Source organism: Strongylocentrotus purpuratus, unplaced genomic scaffold (assembly GCF_000002235.5).
Source record: "Strongylocentrotus purpuratus isolate Spur 01 unplaced genomic scaffold, Spur_5.0 spur5_scaffold_10, whole genome shotgun sequence".
Classification (NCBI taxonomy): Eukaryota; Metazoa; Echinodermata; class Echinoidea; order Camarodonta; family Strongylocentrotidae; genus Strongylocentrotus; species Strongylocentrotus purpuratus.
Window position 1 is genome coordinate 6,836,685 of NW_022145595.1, and position 24,900 is coordinate 6,861,584.

Consider the following 24,900-nt stretch of genomic DNA (forward strand, 5'->3'; position numbering starts at 1 on the left):
AAAAAGCTAAATAAAGTAGGGGATCTACTAAAAAACAAAGCATGTATTATGTAAGGCCCAATTAATAGTTGTGTAATGGGTATATAAATTAGGATATCTGAATAAACATAAGGTATTTACGAAAGCATACGATTATGCGAGGGCTATGTATTTTACTAAACAAAGCGTTAACATTTGTGAAATAAGGGAAAAGTTCTGTGCTTTCCTCAGCATAACCAAATGTTTATAAATTAAATAAAAGGATCAGTGCTTATTTTAGCACTACTTTTGAGGCTATTCCTCACAAGCATTCTTTCATATTTTGGTCCTTTCCATATTCCATACTGTATTTTGTATTATTGTTTGTATGTTTTTATGGTTATGGTTAAATAAAATATCTTGAATCCTGCATCTTGAATCTTGAAACAGTTGTTGACATTTACTATGTAAGTCAACCGATGTTCCTGAGATAATTTGTTGCTGCAGATCCCATCTATCAAAACAAAATAGCGCTAGGTGATCGAGCATTTGCTTGTGCAGCCCCAAAACTCTGGAATAACTTGTCATTTGAAGTCAGGAAATCACCATCTGTAAATATCTTTAAGTCAAAACTGAAAGCACATATTTTTAATTAACTGTAAATCTAAGCATATCAGGAGCTCTTGTTGCGCAGTACATCATATACTTAATGTTGGATAGTTTCTGCGCTCTATAAATATATTATTATTATTATTATTATTATTCAGTTATTTTTCTTTACTTGGTACAGGCGTTGATCAGCGAAGCCATCTCAAGCGATATTTCTCAGAAAACTGGTTTCAAGATGGATGCTACTACGTCTGATCATTGTAACTACGCCAACATCAGCATCTGCCCAACCTCCGAAACCCAGAATTCCGTAAGTCTTCAAGGATTCGTTATTATTATCCATATTTTTATAGTTGCTTATTATATTGACACATGAAATGAAATTTATATACAAACTGAACATAATGTGGATCATCAGAGCTGCCAAGTCTCCCGGATCCTGCGGGAGACTCCCGGATTTTGACCCAATATCCCGTTTTCCCGACCCCATGCAAAAATCTCCCGGATTTCCAGATTTTAAGTTGTATTATTTTCATAAACGACTGTTTCACAAGACTAGCATGTTGAGTTCGTACGTACGTATACAAACACACGGCAATTCTGTAATATGAATTTTCCTGTTATCCAGTCGTCGAATATAAATTTACCGTGATATCGTACTTTATTTAACAGCGTAATAAATGAGAGTTACGCCGAACGACTGGCGGGCTAATCTAACAAACCATTGGGAACATGTGATAATGTGAGTGGTGTTTGTGTGATAGCAATTCGCCTGCTTGCTCTGCCGGGCGGCTTCCTCGCCGGCCCCCGTAGCGTCCCGGTACGTTGGTGCCGGTTTCCGATCGGTCGCGTCAGAGCAGCCAGAAGTTGCACTGATACAACAAGCAGACTTTGTCTGCTGCGATCGGCCCAAAAAACTGCACATTTCAACATCAGTTTTTGGATTGATTTGGGGACTTTTGCGATGTGATTTTTAAGTGGATTATCATTTGATACCAACATGGCAGTGTTACTGCAGAGTGGATTTTGAAGCCGACTTTTTTTTTCTGATCTCCTTTGCCGTTGGGAACGCATCGATATAACTTGCATCTTCCGAAGGCGTAAGTCAACTTTGTCCAAAACAAGGCTGTATTTTGCTCTCTGTTTGAGTATTAAAATATCATCCAGGACAATGTCGAAGTCGAAATATTATCAGAAATATAAAGATGACTACCACTTGGAATGGCCTTGTGTTGGGAAATCTACGAAAGGCGAATACTACAATACCAGGTTGAAGACTTTTCAGGGGAACCAGAGATCCTGAACAAAAACTTGAGAATAGACAAGAAATGGTCTGCAATTTCAAAGATGGAGGATGGCAATGGCTCAAAGAAATACACACTTCTGAGCAAAGTGATGAAATCTTTGCTTGTGATACCACATTCCAATGCTTCATGTGAAAGAGTTTTTAGCATTGTTAGGAAGAACAAAACTGATTTCAGGGGATCAATGAATTTGAAAACACTTCAAGCACTCCTAACAGAGAAAATTGCCAACACAGATGTCCCATGCTACCAAAGGGAGTATAGCAAGGACCTCCTTAGCAAACTCAAGCAAGCAACCTACCAGTCACTTCAAGGAAAACCCTCAAGCACACCCCAGTCCTTGCCTTCCACAAGTACATCCCCCATTTCACAATAGAGGTAACAGGAGTTCATAGTCTGAAATATGATGTGAAGTTCATATGTTATCAATTGTATGCAAATAAAATGTGCCATATCAAAGCCTTCCATTTTGAGAAATCATTGAAAAAATGTGTTCTAAAAGGGTTTCAAAGAGGCTTAAAACCAAGAGCTTTTGGGGGCCTGCCCCCTGCCCCCCCCCCCCCACCAGGGGCACTAAAAGGCCATTCTTGGTTCCCGCCAACAATGAAGTCGTTCGATGCTGCTCTCTCAGAAATCTCCCTGATTACCCAAATCAAATGTTGGCAGCTCTGGATCATTATTAGTTTTCAGTTCTTTAGACATAAATATTATAAATCTTGTGACAAGAACCTTAAAAACTAAACTAAAAACAGCAACATGAAGGAATAGGATTTGTTATTATTATCCATACTTTTATAGTTGCTAATTATATTGACACATGAAATGAAATTTATATACAATAAATGAAATTTATATACAAACTGAACATAATGTGGATCATTATTAGTTTTCAGTTCTTTAGACATAAATATTATAAATCTTGTAACAAGAACCTTAAAAACTAAACTAACAACATCAACATGAAGGAACAGGATTTGTTATTATTATCCTTATATTTATAGTTGCTAATTATATTGACACATGAATTGAAATTTATATTCCAACTGAACATAATGTGCATCATTATCAGTTTTTTAGGTGATACACAAGGAAATGGATTTGGTAAGAATGTCCTTTTAAAGATACTATGTTCCTTTTGCAGCCAACATCAAATTCTGTAGAACTTTGCAGGAATTATGAATATGTCATGTATGTCCTATCTGTGAAATTTAAACGTTAGCAGTGTTCTTATATTCAAATTATGCAAGGAAACCCGTTAACTTGCTAGACTTCACTGTCAGACACTATTGAGTGACTGACTGGCTTTTTTCTTCTTTGGTAATAACATACATAAAATGAGCTGTAAAGGGTACATGAGCATTTGTCTACATCAATAACGCACTTCTTGGAAAAATTGCCAAAATTTAACTGATTAAATCTTTGCGCAGCATAAAATGTACGACCATTCGGTACAATGGTCTGAAAATCAGACTATTACTTACTGGCTCTATAGCTCTTAAGTCGATTCAACAACTAATGGTCGTTATTTTCCCACTTGAAAACGTTTTCAAGCCCCCTTTTTTTAGAGAAGTTCTCAATTAGCATTTACTATCAAATGCTGTTGGAATTTAACCTTTTCATTTTTTGGGCCTGCAAATGGGACATAGTACCTTTAAAGAGAAACTACATGTAGTTAATCCAAAACCCCATTACGGACCAGATTTGGTTTTTCCCAATTAGTTTGAAAATTATATGAGTTCAGAATACAGCTTCTGCGGAATTTTTCTGGCGAGATAAATGTATTTTACCCACTAGATTCATTGCATTTCTTTAATATGGAATTCCCATTTTGTTGAACATTATCATGAGATTTATCTCTGTGAATAGTACCCAAGTCATAAATATTATGTTTTTTATATTTTCCCAATGACTTTGGCATTAGTTCACGGTAGTGGTGTACAACCCTATCGCACGCTCTGTGACGTCACCGATCAGACTTCCAGTCAACCAGGCTACTTACACCGTCATGGGCCCTAATGGAACAACGGTCTCCAGTCAGGTAATCACACAACGATTTCTTGTTCAAGATTCAAGATTCAAGGTCTTGTTCTGATTTGAGCTTAAACTATGGAGAGAAGTAATGAATAATTCAGGGTTTCCATGGTTTATGGAAAAAAGCGGAAAAGTCATGGTAAAAAAGATTCTTCTGGAAAGTCATTAAAAACGATTCTTAAAATCTCCCAAAGTGATAGAAAGTCATGGATATTGTGAAGGGAGGCTAAGACCATCACAAAGATGAGATAATGTTTGTCACTGCGTGGTATCCGTACACTGCTTGGATGCCGCAACCCATACCAAAAAGGTACTTATCTGGTCATGGAAACTCGGTCATGAACAGTCAAGGAAAGTTGTGGAATTCGATTCTCAAATTCCTGCGGGAACACTGATCTGTATTCACTGGCCCAGAAAATGCCAGTTGTAAACCCGGGAATAAGGAATATTTAGTGAAGGGATGTTTCTCATATTTTTTGTTTTGATTATTGTTAAGATTCTAGATGTGACGGCAAGCACTAAGAGCGTGAGAAGGGATAAAAGGACTATTCAGTGAAGGGATGTTTTTCATATTTTTTGTTTTGATTATTGTTTAGATTCAAGATGTGACACCAGCCACTAAGAGCGTGAGGAGGGAAATAAGGAATATTAATAGTGAAGGGATGTTTTTCATATTTTTTGCTTTGATTATTGTTTAGATTCAAGATGTGACGGCAAGCAAGAGCGTGAGGAGGGAAATAAGGCATATTTAGTGAAGGGATGTTTCTCATATTCTTCGTTTTGATTATTGTTTAGATTCAAGATGTGACAGCAAGCACTTAGAGCGTGAGGAGGGAAATAAGGAATATTTGGTGAAGGGATGTTTCTCATATTTTTCGTTTTGATTATTGTTTAGATTCAAGATGTGACGGCAAGCAAGAGCGTGAGGAGGGAAATAAGGCATATTTAGTGAAGGGATGTTTCTCATATTCTTCGTTTTGATTATTGTTTAGATTCAAGATGTGACGGCAAGCACTAAGAGCGTGAGGAGGGATAGAGGGAGCGCTACTAAGGAACTCATCTTCATGGCAACCATACCGCCAATGGGATACACCACATACCAAGTCACTGCACCTTCAATGAGTAAGAGGATTTGGTATTTGGTTGTGTTTGTTTGTAATTAATTGCTATTGCATTTTCTTCTGACTTTTACTCTTTTCCTGCCATAATGAATACAGCCCAGTGCCACAGGGCTAATCCCCATTGTGCCAAGCCACAAATCCCCCCTGTGCCAAGTGTATTTTGAGATAATCTGATGGTGCGAATAATAGCGCTTGAGAAGCACTCGGCACAGTACAATGATCATGAACAATGAATGCTATTACGAATGCAAGCATGCATGCATAAAGCAGCTAAGCTGAGGCTCGATCGCATGAATTAAGCAGCCAATCGATAGCGTGTACAAAGCACTATAACGGTAGCGTGCATCCGGCCTTATGGCAGGATATGAGTTAATAAATGATGATGATGACATGCGGAAGGGGGAACTAAACATGGAATTCTAGGTCTCAAAAATATTTCCAATAACTTAGGAGTATGTTTGGACTCAATATGAAATAATAGATACAGCTATATTGTAAATGCATTACTGATAGTAGTTTTTAGAGCCAGAAGGGCATTAACTCTGTGTTATTAAATTGAAATTTGTTCATAACATGGCTTTCAGAAAACAAAACATTATTTTTGTCATGACAATCCATTACCATCTATTCCCTCCCAGATATGATATCCCGTCTCGGGGCGATTCGTCACAGCCGTCCAGCCACAACTATCAATAGGGTAGATGGAGATGTGATAATATCCAATGAGGTGAGTGACACCCTGTTTCAAGGATAGCGTGGCTATGAGGCCTAACAAAAGATGTATTACCCTTTAGGTGCCAAAACATGGGTCGGTCTGTCGAGACTTTACTCCCTTTTTGGGCTGATATTTAATATACTTTAATACATTTTTTTCCTAAAAAACGGTTAAAAAAACTTGTTTTAAAAGCCGACCGTAGATTTCAAGATACAACATCTTTTTTTTGTACGCCTTAGTCATGACCACCTGATGACTGAGCCATACAATACTTTGATTATAAACCCTACCGTAATTAGATTTTGACAAAAAGATCTACATTTCAATGGGGTAGATAAAATTACTTTGATTAAATATAGAGAAATTAAGGAAATGATCAAAACATTTTTGTAGGAATTTACATTATTGAAAAGAATTTGTAACTTTTTTGTCGATCGTATTTGTAGTTTATGATAAAGAATTAGATGGGAACACTGGCCATTTAAAGTTTAACATTTTTTACAAATACTTCAAACAAATTTAATGAATCTATTCAAAGTGCGAGATTTTTTTCTTTTCAACAATAATTTTCTAATTCTTGACACTGATCATTTGATGTCCGATGAGAGTTTCAGGAAGTTTGAAGTAACAATGACAATTGTTACAATTTTATACCATTTAGTTTCTGAGTCTCAGGTTTGATGGAAACACTGGTGTTTTGAGATCAATGACCACCTTAGGGTCTAACATTAGCATTCTCAGCAAATGAACAATGAGAAATGCTTCAATCTTTATTCATTTAGTTCATGATCCTGAGCTTTGCTGGAAAGACAGGCTCTTGAAATCAAAAACCAAATTGACATCAAACACCAACATTTTTTTGTCACATCATTATTTTTTATAATTCAAATGATTGAAAAAAATTATAATGATAAATTCTTTAAAAAAATAAATATTACCTGAATTATCTATTTTCTAGATCCTGAGTCTGAGCTTTGATGGAATCACCGGCCTCTTGAAATCAATGACCAACTTGGGGTCGAACATCAGCAACATTATGACCCAGTCTTTCTACTGGTACGAATCCAGCACAGGGAACAACGTCTCGATACAAGGCTCGGGGGCCTACATCTTCCGACCTAACAAATCGGTCCCATATCCTCTGTTTGATGGGACGTCGGTGCTGGTTAAAGTGGTCAAGGTAATAACAGTCTTCTTCTTTCAGTCGGGTAGCGCTAGCTGCGCTGCTGTGACCATCACAAGTTTATGCCATCCTTCTCTTGTCTGCTGTCGCTCTTGGTGCCTCTGACAGCTTTTTCCCTGTCCATGTGTGGATGTCTTTCAACCAGGATATAGCAGGTCTGCCTCTTTTTCGCCTGGCTTCCACTATTAGATAATAGTATAAAGGTGATAATAATAATGATAATAATAATAGTAAATCTGGATTTATTGAGATAAATTTATTTGTAACAGGTAAACAAAATGATTTGTATGAGGTGCTTCACAAAGGCATACACATACATTTGGTTACGTTACAATAACGAAAATGGCCTATTGGTTGAAGAAATTACTTAACACATCCTAGAAATGAATGAAAACAAGGCAAGATGAACACAAAAAAATAATTTGTATCCTCCTTTTTTTTTCTCAGGGTGATGTAGTACAAGAGGTTCAACAGCAGTTCACACCTTGGTTGAGCCAGGTGGTCAGACTATACAAAGGTCAAAGTGCAGCAGAGTTCACATGGACGGTTGGCCCTATCCCTATTGGGTAAGTAGAGGTGTTTTGGTCTCGTGGTTAAGTGACCGATCTATTGATAATGAGGTACCGGGTTCAAATCCCTGTCATAGCACTAATGACCTAGATCTAGACATCTACATTGGCCACTTCGACCTAGATGAAGTAGATGTTAACTAAACCCACTTACTACTGACTTTTTATTATTCATGTAGACTTGCACGGGGACAACCGGGTTCCTGTTGCCAGTGGGTTAATAGAGTAATAAATCCCAACTACGACATCATCTCGAGAATAATAATGCCAACAAAAAATCATTTAAACTAAATTATTTGAAATCCTCACCAAGAACTTTGAATTCGTGAAACATAGAGATCTGCCCAGCAGATGCAGGCACTGGCACAATACAAGAAACACTCAACATCATTATCATATCATCCATTGTCTATGGAGGTGACTAGATGTCTGATGCAATATAAGTGCAGGATATAAATTAAGTTGTCAATGATGATGACATTGAGAATATTTCTAGTATGATTTGTATGTCTAGTTTTTTAGTTTAGCGCAAACGAAGTGGCACAAGAAGGACATGTCCAGAACGCAAAATACGTAATATTTATTTTGAAATTTGTCATTTTCTCTTTCTCTCTCTCTCTCTTTCACTTTGTATTTCTTTCTCTCTCTCACACTCTCTCTTTCTCTCCCTCTTCCCCCTCTCTCTCTCCCTCTTTCTCTCTTTTTCTCTGTCCCCCCCCCCCTCTCTCTCTCTCTCTCTCTCTCTTGTTTTTCCTTTTCTTTCTTTTCCATTTTACTTTCCATTTCTACCATTTTTCATTCTCCACCTCCTCCTTTTCTTCATCTTAGTGATGGTTTGGGCAAGGAGATCATAACACGATTTGACACCAATATACAGTCGGGTCAGACGTTCTACACGGACTCCAATGGTAGACAGATGATGAAAAGAGTGTAAGTTCACCAGCTTTTATGTTTATCATGATAATAATAATAATCATTGGATTTACTTAGCGCTGTCCCATTAGTCAATCAACAAAATAAGAAGAATGGTAGAATTATGTTTTCAGATGTTTTTGGAAGAAGTCAAGTGAAATGCTATTTCTTAGAAATGCAGGGAGTTCATACCATAGGCATCGAGCAATCATCATCATCATTACTTTCATTACTTTCATCAGTACTATCATCATTTGAATCACTTTGAGGTTACTATGTGACTGGTTTGTAAAAAATGTTACACTTAGAAAGTCTTTAGATAACACCTACCCTTTATTCAGACGACAATTGAGCAGGCCTTAGTGGTAGAGCCATGGCCTTGTAACTGGGAGGTCCTGGGTTCAAAATAAAGTTGATAGGCGAGTGCCCTTTGATAAGGCATTAATCTTCATTACCAAGTCCCTTGGAGAGGACTTAAAGCCCTTGGTCCCATAGTTGCTTAAGTACTTGCACGCACATGCTTTCTTATCAGTCATGTTAAACAAACAAAACCAAACCATTAATCATCAAACAGACCCAAACTGTATACACATTAGGTGTATAAGTTCGAGGTAAAATGTGTTTGAAATAGCTTTATTTCTCAGTATGTTTTTGAATGCCCAAACGTACTATCTAGTGTAGGAATAACATGTACATTGAAATTAAATCATTAAACATTGTATTGTGCCAGTATGTGTGTAGCTACTTCAAAATGTGGTATTCATGTTATTTAATTTTCATCCAATTCTTTTCTTTGTGTGTGTGTGTAAAGTCTGTATCAACGGGAAGACTATCCATATGTCAACAGCGAACCAGTTGCAGGCAACTACTATCCAATTAACAGTCGGATCATCATCAATGTAAGTACCAAATGATCTGCTACCTCCTAAGTTTTAAATTGTGAGAGTATATTTAGACAAATGTTTTTTCTAATGGAGATCTTTGTCAATACAAGTATTTGGCTGTTTGTGTCTCTTATTTTTAACATTTTAATCTTCCCTTTTCATTGTTCGTGATATAAGCAAGATTTTAAAGGGGCTGTAGCATGTATATACTGGTCAACGCCATCTACCACTCCTTTTGGACAACTGCACGTAAACGAATGGACTTGATTAATTGGGTCAGCGCACGCTAGCATTCGCGAAAGGGCGCGAAACAGACCAAAATTCTCCTCATGCTTCGGTTTTGTGTATGTAACACAAACATGAATACTGCGTTCGCGTCCTCCGTAGTCGAATATACCTGATTGGCCCCGAGTCAGGCCACTGGAAAGACAAGTAGTCTCATCATGATACAGCCCCTTTAACGAGCAACAAATTTCATGCTTCCTAAACTCATAGTAGATCTATGAAATAATTCAAATTTTTTTCTCGTCATATTTCAAATGTGAGGGCATTTAAAAAGCAACCCTTGTCAGGGTACATTCCTTCTATGATATTTATTCCATAATAACATAGAAATAATAAGAGAGCACAAATTATTTTTCATCTTTACCAACTAGAACTCGACCTTCTCTATCATCTTTAACCCTTTTGCGACGATCATTCTCCAATTTGTGGTTAATTGGCTCAATACGTTGATTCAGATCCCTAAAAAATATGCCACATGCATGGGTAGAAAGGGCACAAATTTCTGCACACACAGCATCCATTTTTGTTTCATGACTATACTGCGTTTGGCGCTAGGAATTTTGAAAAGGAAAATAAGTTTTATAATCCTTAAAATGGCAACATGTTGAGAGATTCAAAGTCATTGTTTTTCTATATATCAAAACTGGTAATTTTTTTTAATTTTCAACAACATTCTCGCCCATATATATTTTTTATCAGAAATATCAAATATTATTTGAGCAATGTAGCAATAAAAGGAAAAATATAATTGTTGCTAATTTGAAGAATAATGTGTGATCAATCCAGCCCTAAATATAAATCCATTACTGTTGAAAAGGTTAAATCAGTTTTTTTTTATTGATTTTGTTTTAATGTTTTTTTTCTAGGATACCATGTCTCAGTTTACAGTCATGACGGACAGATCACAGGGGGGAAGCAGTCTCAGCAATGGCTCGGTTGAAATTATGGTGAGTGAAAAATGTTTAACAGAGTCAGTTTTCATCATTAAAATGTTAAAGATAAAGTTGAGTTCTGCATGGTCATGCAATTGTATTGTGAAAGAAACGTTGTGGAATCAATCAGAAAAGGTTGATTATCTAGCATTTAAGTATTTTGATCATCTAGCATATAAGTATTGGTTTGTCCTGGCGAAAATCATCCAACGACGATGGAAAAATTATGAAGAAATGTCAAATCTTTTATTAACTGGGTATTCCATAGTGCTGAATATTTATCATTCATTATTATTTCTGTAAAGTATTATTTTTTCCAGCAACAACCAGTACAATACATGTATAATATTGTTATTATTATTTATTTTTTCTCTTCATGCATTTTTTTAACTGGTCATCAACTCAATTTTATTTTGCTTTGGAAGCATTATTCACTTGTCAAAAAGTGTACACATGTATGGGCCAATTTAGAGTTTGCACGGAGTGAATATCTCTGTTTTACAGTGCTTTTTTTGTTGTTGCTTGACCAGAATTTTGTTTTAATGAATCATAACTTTTTAAATATCCCATACTGTCTTTCATTTCAGATTCATCGTAGGATTCTTAAGGATGACAATCGGGGCGTCGGTGAACCTCTGAACGAGACTGGCCAGTTTGGTGACGGGCTCATGGTCCGAGGAACCCATACCGTTTCCTTGGCGACGCCCAAGAAAGCTGCCTACATCCAGCGTATACTTGGGGAGGAAATCTACATGAAGCCATATTTCTATGTCTCCACGGCAATGGGAAACCAGTCTCCAGTATCTGTAAGTCTCCTCCTTTCTCTCACTCTTATCTCACTCTTCTCTCAATCCATCTTTATTACTTGCTGTCCTTTTTTCCCATTATTTTCTTCTTCTATTCTTTGCAATTCCTCCTATCTATTTCCCTCTATCATCACAATGAATAGGCGTGCCATTTTCTTCTTCAAATACTCATTTCCTCATTATAATTGTGATTAATATTCAGATCAAATTTTTTTATTTCTACATTTTTATATCAAAAGCCATATCTCTATTAAAAAAGAAAAAAAGCATGGACTGAGTTTTTCTTGACTGCAAAGTACAAATTTGCCTATTTTTGGGGGGAAAGAGATATCTATACATTATTTTTTTATATCTGAACCTTTCAGTAATTAACCTATTAAAGGCCAGCTGTACTAGTTTGGCCAGGAGGGATTAGACCACACAGCGTGGTCAATGACAGCTGGCTATCTCATCAACTCAGCTCTCAATTAACATAAGAAAAAAAGGATTAGGCATTGTTTTCTATATAGAGGGAGCAAGTAGCTACAAGTAGGACAGTTGGGCTTTAAAGAATTAACTGCTAACAATTGTTTATCTTTAAAAAAAAATGTTGATCATTTATTCTTGATTTATCTGCAGTCGTCTTTCATCAGTCAAGCTCTTCCAGCCAATGTTCACCTTCTGACGCTAGAGCAGCTCAAACCAAACATCCTCCTCCTAAGGCTAGAGCATCAGTTTGAGGTCGGAGACGACAAAGCTTTCTCCAAGCCTGTCACAGTTTCTCTTAGGGTAAGAATAAGGTCATAGGTCACATCGTCTGTTCAGAGCCAGAAGGGTGTTAAATGTTTGTTGAAGTATTTGAGTTAACTACCTTCTGGCCCTAAACAGATGATATCTGGATTATCCGGACTGGTGAGTCCTGGGGACAGATTCCATCCAGTACAGGGATTAAGCCAGCATTTTATCCAGCATTTGTCATGGTAAGGTAAAATGTCTGAACTCGTACTCAGATTACATCCATGCATTTTACTTTAGCAAGATGGCTTTGAGGCAAAACACTGACTGACAAGCATTGTGACGTCACATGATCAATCCAAAATAATGCGCAATTGAACACATCGCATTAAATGTGCACTATTGTAATGGTGCTCAACTTGTGTTGACTGCATATGATAACCTAATGCCTACCAATCAAGGCCTGCACAAAAATTGTGCTAGGGAGCTGTTTCAAACGTAGGATAAAATATGTAGACAAAAGCATCAACTGAATACTGTAGTTGGCTAACTAACGTATCTCAGCTGAAAAAGTGAGTAAAATACTCATATTTCTGACATGTATGATTCTGGTTTGGGGTAAGAAAGGTCCCAGGTTCAATTCCTGGACAAACCCCCATACTTACTAGTCATATAGAGCTGTTGAATCAAGAGAAATACACTGTAACACAAAAGAGGATATCCTAGCACATAGATTGCTTGTATCTGCTCCGAACCCCCTGATCCCTATCCTCCGCCATAGACCTTCAAAAATTATTCCAAACCCATACCACCTGAGTACCGGCCCATAACCACAATTTCTAAACTTTTCTCAACTAGTCAGTAAGTTGGCTCATGTAAATTCATTAATACATGTAAATGTATATAAACCAGGGTCTTTTAACACCAGGTCAATTACCATTCATCTTTAGCCTATCTAGTATTTTGGTCTATAGAGCACGTCTCTTTTTGAAGTTACAGGCATTTTAATGGTAACAACCGTCTGCTAGGCCGAGTTCCTCTAACACAGTGTTGTGGAGCAGGACGAATATGACCAGTTGTCTCATGCTCTATGAATTCATTCTTGATGCAGGATCTGTTCAAACCCTTTGGAATATCTGATGTCGAGGAGCTATCCCTATCAGCCAACCAGGTCTTGAAGAGTGTCGATCGTCTTCAGTGGAAAATTGAGGGCAGTTCCACCACAACCCCACAAGGTTCGTTAACAGTACCATAGTCAACCGTGACTATCATTTAGATTATTGTAACAAATTGTACTCTGGCTAACCGAAATCCACCATTTCTCCACTTCAGCATATTCATCACCCAAACTCCTGTTCTTAGATCTCTTCGTTAGCTACTTGTTTTAATTCACATTCAGTTTAAGATTCTTTTGATAATATTCAAAATTAAACTTGAGTACCGTATCCTCCATCATATTTAAACGACCTTCTCAAACGTATTGTTCCATCACGTTCATTACGGTCAACTACACATGCTAATTTCCAATAAGCCACTGGTGTCCGAATCAATACCCGTTACGCTGATCATGCTTTTGCTGTTGCAGCCCCTAAATTATAGAATATTTAACCAATTAGTATCTGCTAATCCCCATCCGTAGAGTCGTTTAAGGAAACCTTGAAGAATCTCTTGTATAATAGTTATTTATAGGGCAGTTTTGTTTAAAGTAAGTTGCTTATTATCTGTAGTTTTTATTATTAGAATTACATGTATGTACTATTATTGTTGTATGTTTACTTTACGCTGTAACTTGTTTTGTTTAACGCTTTAGAAACATTGTATTAAGCGCTTTATAAATACAATTTATTATCATTATTACAATCATGTGTGTTTAGATGGAAAGTTAGTGGAAAATTGTATTTACTAGTTAACTTTACATGTACAATGTACGTAAACTAGTGCATATTATGCAATTTTTTTTCTTCTTCTGAAAGCATGGTACATATAGATTTATAAATGAATCCTGATTTATGAGTAATGTGTAATTTAATTTGAAAAAAAAAAGATTATTCTGATATTCATGTGAAAAGCATAAAGGTGAAAATAGTGAAAGTGTTGACCGGTAGTGTTAAAGATGAAGAGGACCATGGGAGTACAGAGAAACCTGTCTATAAAGACCACCCAAGGGAGACAAGAACAGTAGTCTTCATAGGCAGGTGGTCTTTGTAGACAGGTGCCTATTGTACATGTTTCAATGAGTAACCATTTTCAAGGGAAACAAAAAATGTGGTTTTTGTAGACGGGTGGTCACTAAAGCAGGTTTGACTGTACTACCAAACGCATGTATTCTATCTGAATGGTCCCATGTATTGATATTTGCGTCTGTTTAACTTTCCAGCTTTCAAACCCATCCCTGCGACAGCCCCAGACTTCAATGTGACACTCAATCCAATGGACATCAGGACGTTCAACGTTACGGTCAGCCGACACTGAGGATGCCTCCATTTTAGCTATATAAAGTAGATGTACTGCACTTGATTTCAGTAGATGCAAGAGTGTATCTTAGCAAAGTGTGCTGGTATGAAAACACACATCTGGAAGGGAAACTGCATAATTCTGTCACATAGAGTTAGAATCACATCTTAAAGGTATAGACCAGTTTTGGAAACGCCCTCCTCTCAAAAAATGAAATGGAAGTTCTTATTACCAATCATGTGAAAGAATATGTTTTGACGTGATGATACAAATGTTGCCGGGAAACCGCCTAAGGTAAACTATATAGATCCGGCCTGGATAGATATTACGATCAATGCACTTCAACATTGAACATTTGGGCATATATTTCTGCTTTTTTGCAAATTTAGGTTGAAGTATTGCCATCTAAACCTCTGAAGGTAATATTTAAACAATATTGAATGGAGATTGTGCACCCAAAACCCCTGAATTGCAATTTTATTGCTACCGGTCTTTACCTTTAAGAATATGGAACTGGTAAATAAGCTCACTCCCTCGATTATGTTAATATTACCGACACTTTCATTCAAATACATGTCACATACATATTATATCTTTTATTATATCTTTTATTATATCCTGCATCAAAAATTTGTTGGCTTTTGATTGGTTGAGAGCTCATCACATAACCCAAATATTTGACCTATTTTTAGAAAGTACTATATGAGAGTACTATTTTGGTTTACTATTCGGGAGTTTAAAAAAAAATGAGTGATTTTTTTTTTTTTTAATTGAATCAATTTTTTTCTTCAAATCTTAATTTAATGAAAATAAAATATTTTAAATCTTTTTAGATAAAAATTGTCATTTTTTTTTGTTCTAAATTCAATTTTTTTTTAAAATAATTTTTTTAAAAATAAATTTTTGATGCAGGATATAAAACAAATATACCATGCCTTCTATTCGAGGTACTGGTTAAACTATGGGCCTCGGTGACTCCAAAAGTACCATTTGCTTCGGGGCTGTGCCCCTCAGCAAGTAGTACTATTGGAGTCACCTCTTGCACATAGTTTTAACCAGAACCTCTCAAGGCAGTGTATATTTGTATACTAATTCAGCAACATCACTAGCTACATGTATGCCACCTGGTAATGGATGCCTCTTTTCATGCCACTTAATTTTATCTAGTTACATGTACCTTGAATATAATTAATTTTCCCTATCTTTCATCAATGCATTTACAAATAGTCATCTATTTTGAAATGTAAATGATCCTATTAGCATTCCAATAAACAATGAAAGGGGACAAATACCAGAGGCTATTATAAACCGACTATAAGGTCCCCATTTTACTCCTGGGTATGGACTGGCAAATGTAGATTAATGTCTTGCCACTTTCATGATCTCTTCATTTGCCGGATCTCTGTGTTACTTTCGTTCCACATGCAATCGAAGTGGAGTTAGACGTGTGTGTGCTTTCTTTTGAATTACATTGTACAAGAATCATGGATGAACTTAATTTTATGATTTTCTTTTGGTAGATATTCAGGCAGTTTAGTGTTTGTGTTAAGCTTGTTATATTCTGTTATTCTGTGTATGTTTGTCATCAATACAAATGCAATGTGCAAAAACATTTCAGTATTCTAATCAAGAGAAGAGGGATACTGGTATTGTTAATGTATGTCGATGTTGTGTGACAATACAGTCATTTCATCTATTTAATGCTCTGAAATATGGAGAGAGAAAGAGGATCTCTTTAAAACCTTATTAAAGTAACATGTAATAACACGTTGCACAAGTTCATCCCTTTTCACTGAATTTGTCTTTCCGGTAAAGTGCATTTCTTTTTGCTTGTTTCAATAGCAGTTTATTTCTTATAAGATAAGGCTATTAATTATGTGTATTTTAAGATTTGTGTTGGTATCATTTGAAAGGGAGATTATTTCCTTCAACTTTTGTAGAAAACAGTTTGTGCTATGAGAAATGTGATTTAAGTAGTACAGGCAATGGCTTTTGAAAAGTGAGCATTGTTTGTGTGTTAGTAAAATCTTAAACCAAGCAAACCCCCTTGGCTAAATAAAAGTTAAATATACATTTTTAATTAATACATTTCCAACATCATTTTAGAATATTGTACTTTGCAAGATTATTGGGCCTCTATTTTTCCTTCTTTTTCTTCTTCTTCTTCTTATAGTTAGTTATGCATATATATACCTGTGTTCTAGACAGAAGGATTCTTGTGAGTTCCATGTCTGTTCTTCACTTGAAGAATGGAGAGATCTTATGAAAATTTGTGTACAGCGAAACCTGTATAAAAAGACTGCTTAAGGCGGGAAACACAAAAAGTGGTCGTTATGGGCAGGTGGTCTTTATGTACAGTTCCATTATTACTGACAGGCTTTAATGAGATACCACATACATTCAAGGAGAACAAAAAAAGTGGTCTTTGTAGACAGGTTGTCTTTCTATACAGGTGATACTAAAGCAGGTTTGATGTACTTGATCACTAATAAAAAGTTGGAAATTACAAAGCATGAAACTTGCAAGAACTCTTTGTTTTATTATTTAAATCATATATTTTAGACATTTATACATTTATATTTGTGTGAAGGCCATTTAAAGTATTGAGATCTTAGTTGGCATTTCTTTTATTGACTTTAGGGAATAGATTTTTCTGAAATATATTTTTTCTTTCGTGTGGGATTAAGTTTCTATCTTCTAACACATTAATGAATAGTCCATTGTTATACCAATTTTTGTGTGTAGTGTGTTTCTCTGTATGTGATTTTGATCAGGATTATGTTTATTTCTCATCAATTTGATGAATCCAAAACCCTGGCCTAAACATTACTGTCGTATACAATCTACTTTCATAAATAATAATACTGGTTTCTCGCCCATTCATTGACTAAAGCACTTACAATATTATTGTTACCCCGGTCTCTGGACTCAACTGCTCTTCTGCACATTAAGCACACATTCTCCTCTCCCTAGGGGGCATTCCAGCTAGTCGCCTTTTTAAGGGAGTGCAAATCCAATCACAATGACATTCGCATCCTACCGGGTACCCAATTAAAACCAGAGTGGTGAGGATCGGGCAATGTAGATAAGTAGATAATTGCCCTGCTCAAGGACATCAGTGCCATGCTGGGGTTTGAACCCAGGACCTTTGCATTTCAATTCAATTGATTAAACCACTTGACTACGCGACAACTTTCTAATAGATTCTAGACGATTTCTCTCGGAACGTCATCACATGACCAGCACTAAACATTATCTTTGAAAGAAGAAATCAACTTTTTTATCCTATACACGGTGGCCCCCCAAAATGCTACACCTGAGATCTGCAATTTCAGCTTTGACACAATATGTCATTTGGTTTTGTTTTAGTGGGTTCAAAATTCTTTTCCGATTAACATCGCACCAAAAGTCATAAATTTTGGGTAAAAGCAATTCGATTCAACGATGTCGTTAAAATTACAGATCTAGGGTTCTTTTTGCGCGACCATGTATAAAGAATCGGGTTTAGCATCAGAGAAATATAACATGTTGAATATTAAGCATTTATTTCAATAGTTTGTAGTGTGCAATATTGTTGAGGTGATAATCTAATGCATTCTAGTTGTGTTTCTATTATTTGTATACATGTGTATATAAATTGAAATATGTCTGGTATTAATGAAAAAATCATGTAAAAGGTTAATGAAGTAATCGTGCATGGTGAATTCAGGCATTGAATATGTTAGAATTAGAATAAAATGAGCACTTAATTTCAAAAATAAAGTTACCATTTTCGTTCGAAGACTACATATTGATGTCATTCAGTGGCGTAGAATGGGCTTAGTCATTTAGAGGGGGGGGGGGGGGGGCACCAGTCTTTAGTCTACTAGAACTGCGTTATTCAACTCTTTTTTTTAGTCACGGCACCCTTTTAGGAGTTAAAAAGTTTTGCATCACCCAAATCCCGAATTCATCAAAGAGGATTTCTTTTCCATCCTTTGTACACAAAGATGTACTGGCACTTTTTCCTGTAAAAAGGCCTCTTGCCCAAAAATATATCATTCATATCCCAAATATACGAGCGAGCGAAGCAAGCCAGCAAAAAAATTGCAAAATGTTATTTAGTCATCAATATACACTATATAAGAGCAAAATTATATACGCGGTCATCTCGTTGCCAGGAATCGTCCTCATTTATCAATTTTGCGAGGATGAAGTAAACGAGGGAGACAAAACACTTTATTGTAGTTTAAATTTCATTTCGATACAAAAGCATATAAAAAAGGTCATAATCAGGCGCCGTGCTGCCCGAATCATGACGATATTCGGGTAGTGGGGTTCCTGCATTATTAGCGAATCATTAACTGTGTGGTCCTTGGCTTCTGTACAGTACAAGGGACCTTGATAATGAGCGAGATATATTGATCTTCTTTTTCTGGTGCGCTACTCTTATCTTTACAGAGACATTATCAATAGTTTAACCGAGGACGACCCTTAAAATCATTACTCACTGACATTTTTTTGTGAGAATACTGGCGAGTATTATTGATTTGGATCAGAGAATCCAGAAAAATGTAGGGCCCACATATTGCACGTTTCCTATGTTAACTATATAGGGGGAGGAATAGCTCTACCCCCGCCCCCAGCCCCCACCTGCCCAAAAGAAAATTATTAAATAAATGAATGAATAATTATAAAATAAACAATCATTTCATGCAATACTTTAGGCCTACTGATATATATTTTTCCGTAGTCAAATAAATGAACCAAAATGATCAACTCTTGTTTCTTGGTTAGATTTCATAAACATATATAGTGTGCCATAATTTATGACTAGAAGTTACAGATTCTTGTCGTTATGAATATCTCATCTTTGAGTGCGTGTGACTTAATTACCCTATGAATCCATCGTTCCCCACGAATTCACCAAGAGTTTGACGGGGGCGTTTGTCGCCAAGACGTACGAATAAAGAACAGTCGGTGGCAGTGAACGACGACAAGTACATATAGGGATAGAAATGGTTTACTATCACAATAAAACGCCCCGGCCCCCCCCCCCCCATCTCCGAGAACAAACAGACCCCATACGTGTTACCAAAATGTCCGGTAAAGGGGTACTTTTCGTGCGACAAAGTCCGGCCCGAGAATTGTAAAAAAAGGGGTGTATTTGCTTTTCACCCGGAGATTTCTTTAAAAAGGGGGTGTTTTTCCTTTTTTCTCTCATCTCTTTGGACTCCTGAGAAATTGTTTCGAATTCAGGGGGTACATTGAGCATTTTTCATGATTTAGGGGGGTTTCCAAGGCAGGAAAAGCCCGCGAAAGGGGGTTCGGAAATATAGATAGGGGGTGCTTTCAAAAAGAGGGAACAAGCATATGCGTACCCTAAATAACACTGAGTGGGGGGGGGGGGGCGGGTAAAATGCTTGTTTTTACTTTAATTGTATATATTTTTGTATAAAATAACAAACTAACAACATTTTGAATATAGATTTCTGAAAAAAATAAAAAGGAATAATGTAAAATATTCCGTCGCCACGGACAATTTGATGTAATACTATATGCGCGGGCTTTCCCGATGAATCTTGGTTGCTTTAGAGGTAAATCGTAAATCATGACGACACGCTACTCCAATAAAATGCTTTATAGGTAGTTATTATTAGTATTATCATTGTTGTAATTATCATCATCAAATTCATTATGGTTGTTTTTATTATTGTCATTATTATCATTATCATTATTATTACTATTATCATTATTATTACTATTATTATTATTAATACTATTATTATTAAAATTAATATAACAGTTTACTTTAAACGAGCGTTTCCTAGAAGGCTATCGTTCCCGTACCGTTTTTCTTAAGTATTACGAGCCGGAATTTTTGTTGCGTGAAAAGTACCCCTTTACCGGAGATGTTGGGAACATGAGTGGGGGGGGGGGGGGGGGCCGCAGATTCTAATTTGACACATTATCTCAACTCCTAAAGCCTTAATTGAGCGGAGCCTAGTTTTGTCAGTCTCTAGCTCTGGCTATGTTCGAAAAAGCTAATAAGCAGAGAGTTGAAGGGGGTGTACGTCAGGCGCGGATCCAGGATTTCTTAGGGGAGGGGGCCCAACTTTTTTTTTTTGTTGCTCCCGACCGAAAATGTGAAAATCGCGCAGGCCGAAAAGTCGTTCAGTGGGGGTGAGCACATTTTTTTTTTGGTCCTCAAAAATTTAAAAATTTGCACACCCCCCCCCCCCCCTCGAGCGCCTGGGGCCAACCCCCCCAAAAAGGTAAAAAAATCACGTGTTTTTACATGATTTTCTCAAAGGGGGGCCGGGCCCCCGGCCCCCCCCCCCCCCCCCCCCCCCCCCCCCCCCCTGGAACCGCCACTGGTGTACGTAGCATGGCAAATAAAACGTCTGGCTTTATCATCCACGATTCTGCTAAAGTGGATCTCCAATATATTATATCCACCACTAATAGCATAAATTAGCCGCCCTCTATAGACAAAAATAATGAATACTAATACCGCCAGTTCAAAGGTGCTACGCGCGCTCTCTGTGGGAAAAGGGGAAAACCCATTTTTATTCATAGGATGCACAAACTGCATTATATGAACAGACAATCTAGCGCGCGCGTGAGTTAACCATTGCAGCCTCCTTTTTATACACACTTGAATAGAGAATGAAAACTTTTGATCAAAGATAGGCGCATCTCTTTCGAGGCATATTATCAACCAACATCAGAACTGGGATTCATGATATTGGTTCAATTTACTATAGATCTAGATCTATATTATATACGTCACTGCATATTGTTTGAGCTTGCATGAACCGACTTCGTAGTTCGTACATTAGCTGATCACACTTTATTTTATTGGACACTGGATGTATGCGAACAATGAGCTCGTGTTTGTAATTTGCCAGAAAGCTGATATTTGTAACAATGGCTGAGAAGGCTACAGAAGATAAAGCTCCAAGCTCTTCACACAACCTGACGTGTCCGCTATGTCTGGATATCTTCGACGAGGCAACCATCCTGACTTCATGCGGACACACCTTCTGTCGGAAGTGTCTCAGGAACTATGACCTGTCCCATCAGGATCGCGATCACATGATCTGTCCTCTCTGCAGAGAGATCACCAAGTTGTCGGCGAACCGTGTCGATGATTTCCTCCCCAATGTGACTGTCAACGGACTCGTAGACGATTACCACGTCGAATGTAGAGGGATGAATGCTGTCCTTGAGATGCGTCCAAAATGCACTGCTTGCATAAGTCAAAGGGAGGCTGTGTCATTCTGCAAAACCTGCAACAGTTATTTGTGTGAGCAGTGTCTAACCTGTCATCGGAGTTTGTCTTTGATGTTTAAGGCCCATGAGATTGTATCCATACAGGATATCATCAACGGGAAGGTCGGCATTGGTCATCTATCCAAGAAGTGCTTCACCCACAAACAAGAGAACAAAGAGATGTTTTGTGAGGATTGTAAGATCCACGTCTGTTTCAAGTGCGTGATCGTTGGTCATCAAAATCACAAAATCAAGAATCAGGCTGACTTCGAGCAGGAGTTACGGCTTAAGGTAAACGTGGTTTCATTTAAGGTACCGTAGGCGCCGGAAAGGGGGGGGGGGGGGTGGGGCAGAGGCACACATAGGAGCATCACTCTCCTGGCTGTGTAGTAAAAGCTGTGCTTTTGATTCTCAACATTTCAAACACCACTGTACAAAACTCAACTAATTTCACTCAAAATCGGTACTTTAGTGACAATTGATGACACCTAAATAGCAGTAAAATACATTTTTTTTAACTTACTGATGTTAAAAAGAATAATTTAAAAATTCAAATTGTAAGTCTAGTGTCAAAGTCTAGGGGCCAACCCCCCAAAAAGGTAAAAATCACATGTTTTTACATGATTTTTTTCTCAAGGGGGGGGGGGGGGTGGGGGATCCGCCACTGTTAGTAAACGTGGCTACATTTCATAGCTAAATGTTCTTTTTCACTTCTCTGTTATTTCTTTTGTTAAGGTGAATGACCTTGTCCAGCGATGTGCCACTAAGAAATCAGAACTGGAGAAGAACATTCAATTTGTGGAAGTACAACGCCATGAAGTATACACTGCTGTGCAGAAAGTTCTGGACGATATCAGTCAAGCCTACAGCATCAAGGCTAAAGAGCTTGAAGAAAATCATCGAAATCTCATCGAGCAAATCAATGCAGTAAAGCGGAGTTTCGAGGACGACCTCTACGTCTTAAAAACCAAGGATCAACAGAGGATCAATAGTATTTGTAGTTCAATAACACTGGTAGCTAATGACAGACTGGGTCGTCTTGAAACAGATAGTCTGTCTGCTCATCCCTTGCTCTGTGAGGAGCTGGATGCGATACTGAAGGAGGCTACTGATCACACTTCTGCAGCAGACATTACGAAGAAAGCACAGGAGAAGTGGTTTAGGCCTGCAGATGGTACTCGTCTTGAACTCGGGCGTATCTCAGAATCAGATCCCAAGTTGCAGGTCATTCAGTGTGTAGACCTACGAGGAATGATGTATGGAATGACCCAGTACTCTGATTACAGTGTGGCTATCGGATATGGTGATAAACATAGTATAGATGTAATTGATTCAGCTGGTTACAAGTACCAGTGTACAAACATACTAAGTAAAATGAAGTGTCTTGATCTTGTATTTCAACAAGACAGGTCGTTATGCATTTGGCCGGGTAACAACCAAGCACACATGTATTCACCCAATGGCTCCACGAAATCAACCATCCGCGTGAACAGCAGTGGCTTTCTGGGACTAAACAGAAGTCCATCAGATGAAATCCTTATCGCTACCAATGAGAAGCAAGTCTATATTTATGACCCGACTGGATCCACTCTCAAAGACACTGTTCCAACAACACACAACGAGACGATGCAGATGTCTGCCACCAGGTCGGGTTTGATCGTCACGAGTTCATGTAACACCAATCCAAGCGTGGTGACGGTCTATGACAGGGATGGTAATGCTGGTAAGTCTCTACAAGCTCCATTCGGTGTCTACCTGTTTGCTGCCCTGGATGAGCAGGACAGGGTTTATGTAGCGAGCTTTGATTGTAAGAATGGTAACGTGGTGATCAGGCTCTATGACCTTGATGGTCTGAACCTGAAGGAGAAAGTTGAGTTCAATGCACTTAATATGACGGTTTGTCGTAATTGGTGTTACTTGGTTTCACTCTCACCAGACATGCTCGCGTTTGCTTGTGACAAGAAGTTGTATTTTATCAAAGTATCACTGTAATCCAGCTCACACTCTACATTACCATTATTTGTAGTGTGTATACCTCTCTGCATCAGATCTATAACAGGGGCCTATGTTTCATATTCTTATGTTTATTATGTGATAAATAACCGAACGGGAAGATTCTATCGATAGATTTTAATTGCCTAAATACAGTTGTCATTATCCAATAACATGAAAATTTCCCTCTATCGAAATTGTGTTATAAACAAGTTTTAAAATGCATATGCTTTTTTCATTCTGTACTTGTTTTCTCTTTGATATTTTAACAAATGATCGGTACTGCAAAATCAAAGAATAATCACGTTTGCGATATACTACAGGTGTAAATTCAAGATTAAAGACTTTAGTATGACAGAAATTGTTGCTATATTATTTGTGATATTTCACTTCCACTTGAAACGCATTCAAAAGATGCAAGTGATATGATAATATATGTATAACTTGATAATTGAACTCAAATATTGATTTACTTCTGCGATATTTATATACAAGTGATATTTCTCTTGTGTCGTTATTTAAAATGTATTTTAAAGTTTATTTTGCTTATGTTTATATAACATGATTTTTAATAGAAATAAATAATACTGACTTTGTAAGTAGGACCCCATTGTAACTAAGCTTTTCCGCTTTCCTGGTCATCCAGTTAATATTATTATTATTTTCTTTTATAATTATAATAATATTTCCGCTTATATAGCGCTTAATACATCGACAAGTCCACATTTTTAAGCGCTTTACATTTATTACCCCCGGTCATTGGCTTGCCCGCACACAATGTATGCACTTTCTCCACTTCCTGGGGAGCATTTCAGCAAGAGCTACTACTACTAGGCTCAAATTGCTAAGCATACTACATTGGCTGTAGCATCCTACCGGGTACCCATTTAACCCATGGGTGGAGAGTGGCAAATGTAGATCAATATCTTGCTAAAGTACATGTTAAAAAACATGACAAACCAGTTGATATGTTTGTAAGAAGATTACATCTCAGAAATTGCGTGTGCGCATAAGCGACCTAGTTTGGGGACAACCATCTTCTTTCTATCGTTCTTTCACCAACAAAAATTATTCGGTTAAAAAAAACATTTAGGAGGAGGTTCTGATAACCGCAGTGCGGTGGAAATTGCAGTTGCTTTATGTTTTTGGCGAAAAAGAAAGTCAATTCTTATGGGTG

At 37.3% G+C, this 24,900-nt stretch overlaps 2 protein-coding genes across 3 annotated transcripts in view; both read left to right on the forward strand.

The window, feature by feature from the left end:
- LOC755983 (lysosomal alpha-mannosidase) overlaps positions 1-14,714 on the forward strand; it is a 30,741-nt gene extending 16,027 nt beyond the window's left edge. For both annotated transcript variants that reach the window (XM_030979323.1, XM_030979322.1), the window contains exons 12-24: positions 749-877; positions 3,793-3,909; positions 4,895-5,024; positions 5,662-5,750; positions 6,697-6,918; positions 7,369-7,487; positions 8,319-8,420; positions 9,214-9,301; positions 10,438-10,518; positions 11,091-11,309; positions 11,928-12,077; positions 13,135-13,258; positions 14,401-14,714. In XM_030979323.1, the coding sequence (XP_030835183.1) occupies positions 749-877; positions 3,793-3,909; positions 4,895-5,024; positions 5,662-5,750; positions 6,697-6,918; positions 7,369-7,487; positions 8,319-8,420; positions 9,214-9,301; positions 10,438-10,518; positions 11,091-11,309; positions 11,928-12,077; positions 13,135-13,258; positions 14,401-14,495 (1,665 nt within the window). In that variant the 3' untranslated portion in view covers positions 14,496-14,714. The remainder of the gene's footprint in view (positions 1-748; positions 878-3,792; positions 3,910-4,894; positions 5,025-5,661; positions 5,751-6,696; positions 6,919-7,368; positions 7,488-8,318; positions 8,421-9,213; positions 9,302-10,437; positions 10,519-11,090; positions 11,310-11,927; positions 12,078-13,134; positions 13,259-14,400) is intronic.
- Positions 14,715-21,139: 6,425 nt separating this feature from the next.
- Positions 21,140-24,427, forward strand: LOC100891172 (tripartite motif-containing protein 45). The gene is made up of 2 exons (XM_011671167.2): positions 21,140-22,022; positions 22,467-24,427. Exons 1-2 carry the CDS (start codon positions 21,387-21,389, stop codon positions 23,721-23,723), a joined length of 1,893 nt encoding a protein of 630 aa, XP_011669469.1. The 5' UTR covers positions 21,140-21,386; the 3' UTR covers positions 23,724-24,427.
- The last annotated feature ends 473 nt before the right edge of the window (positions 24,428-24,900 follow it).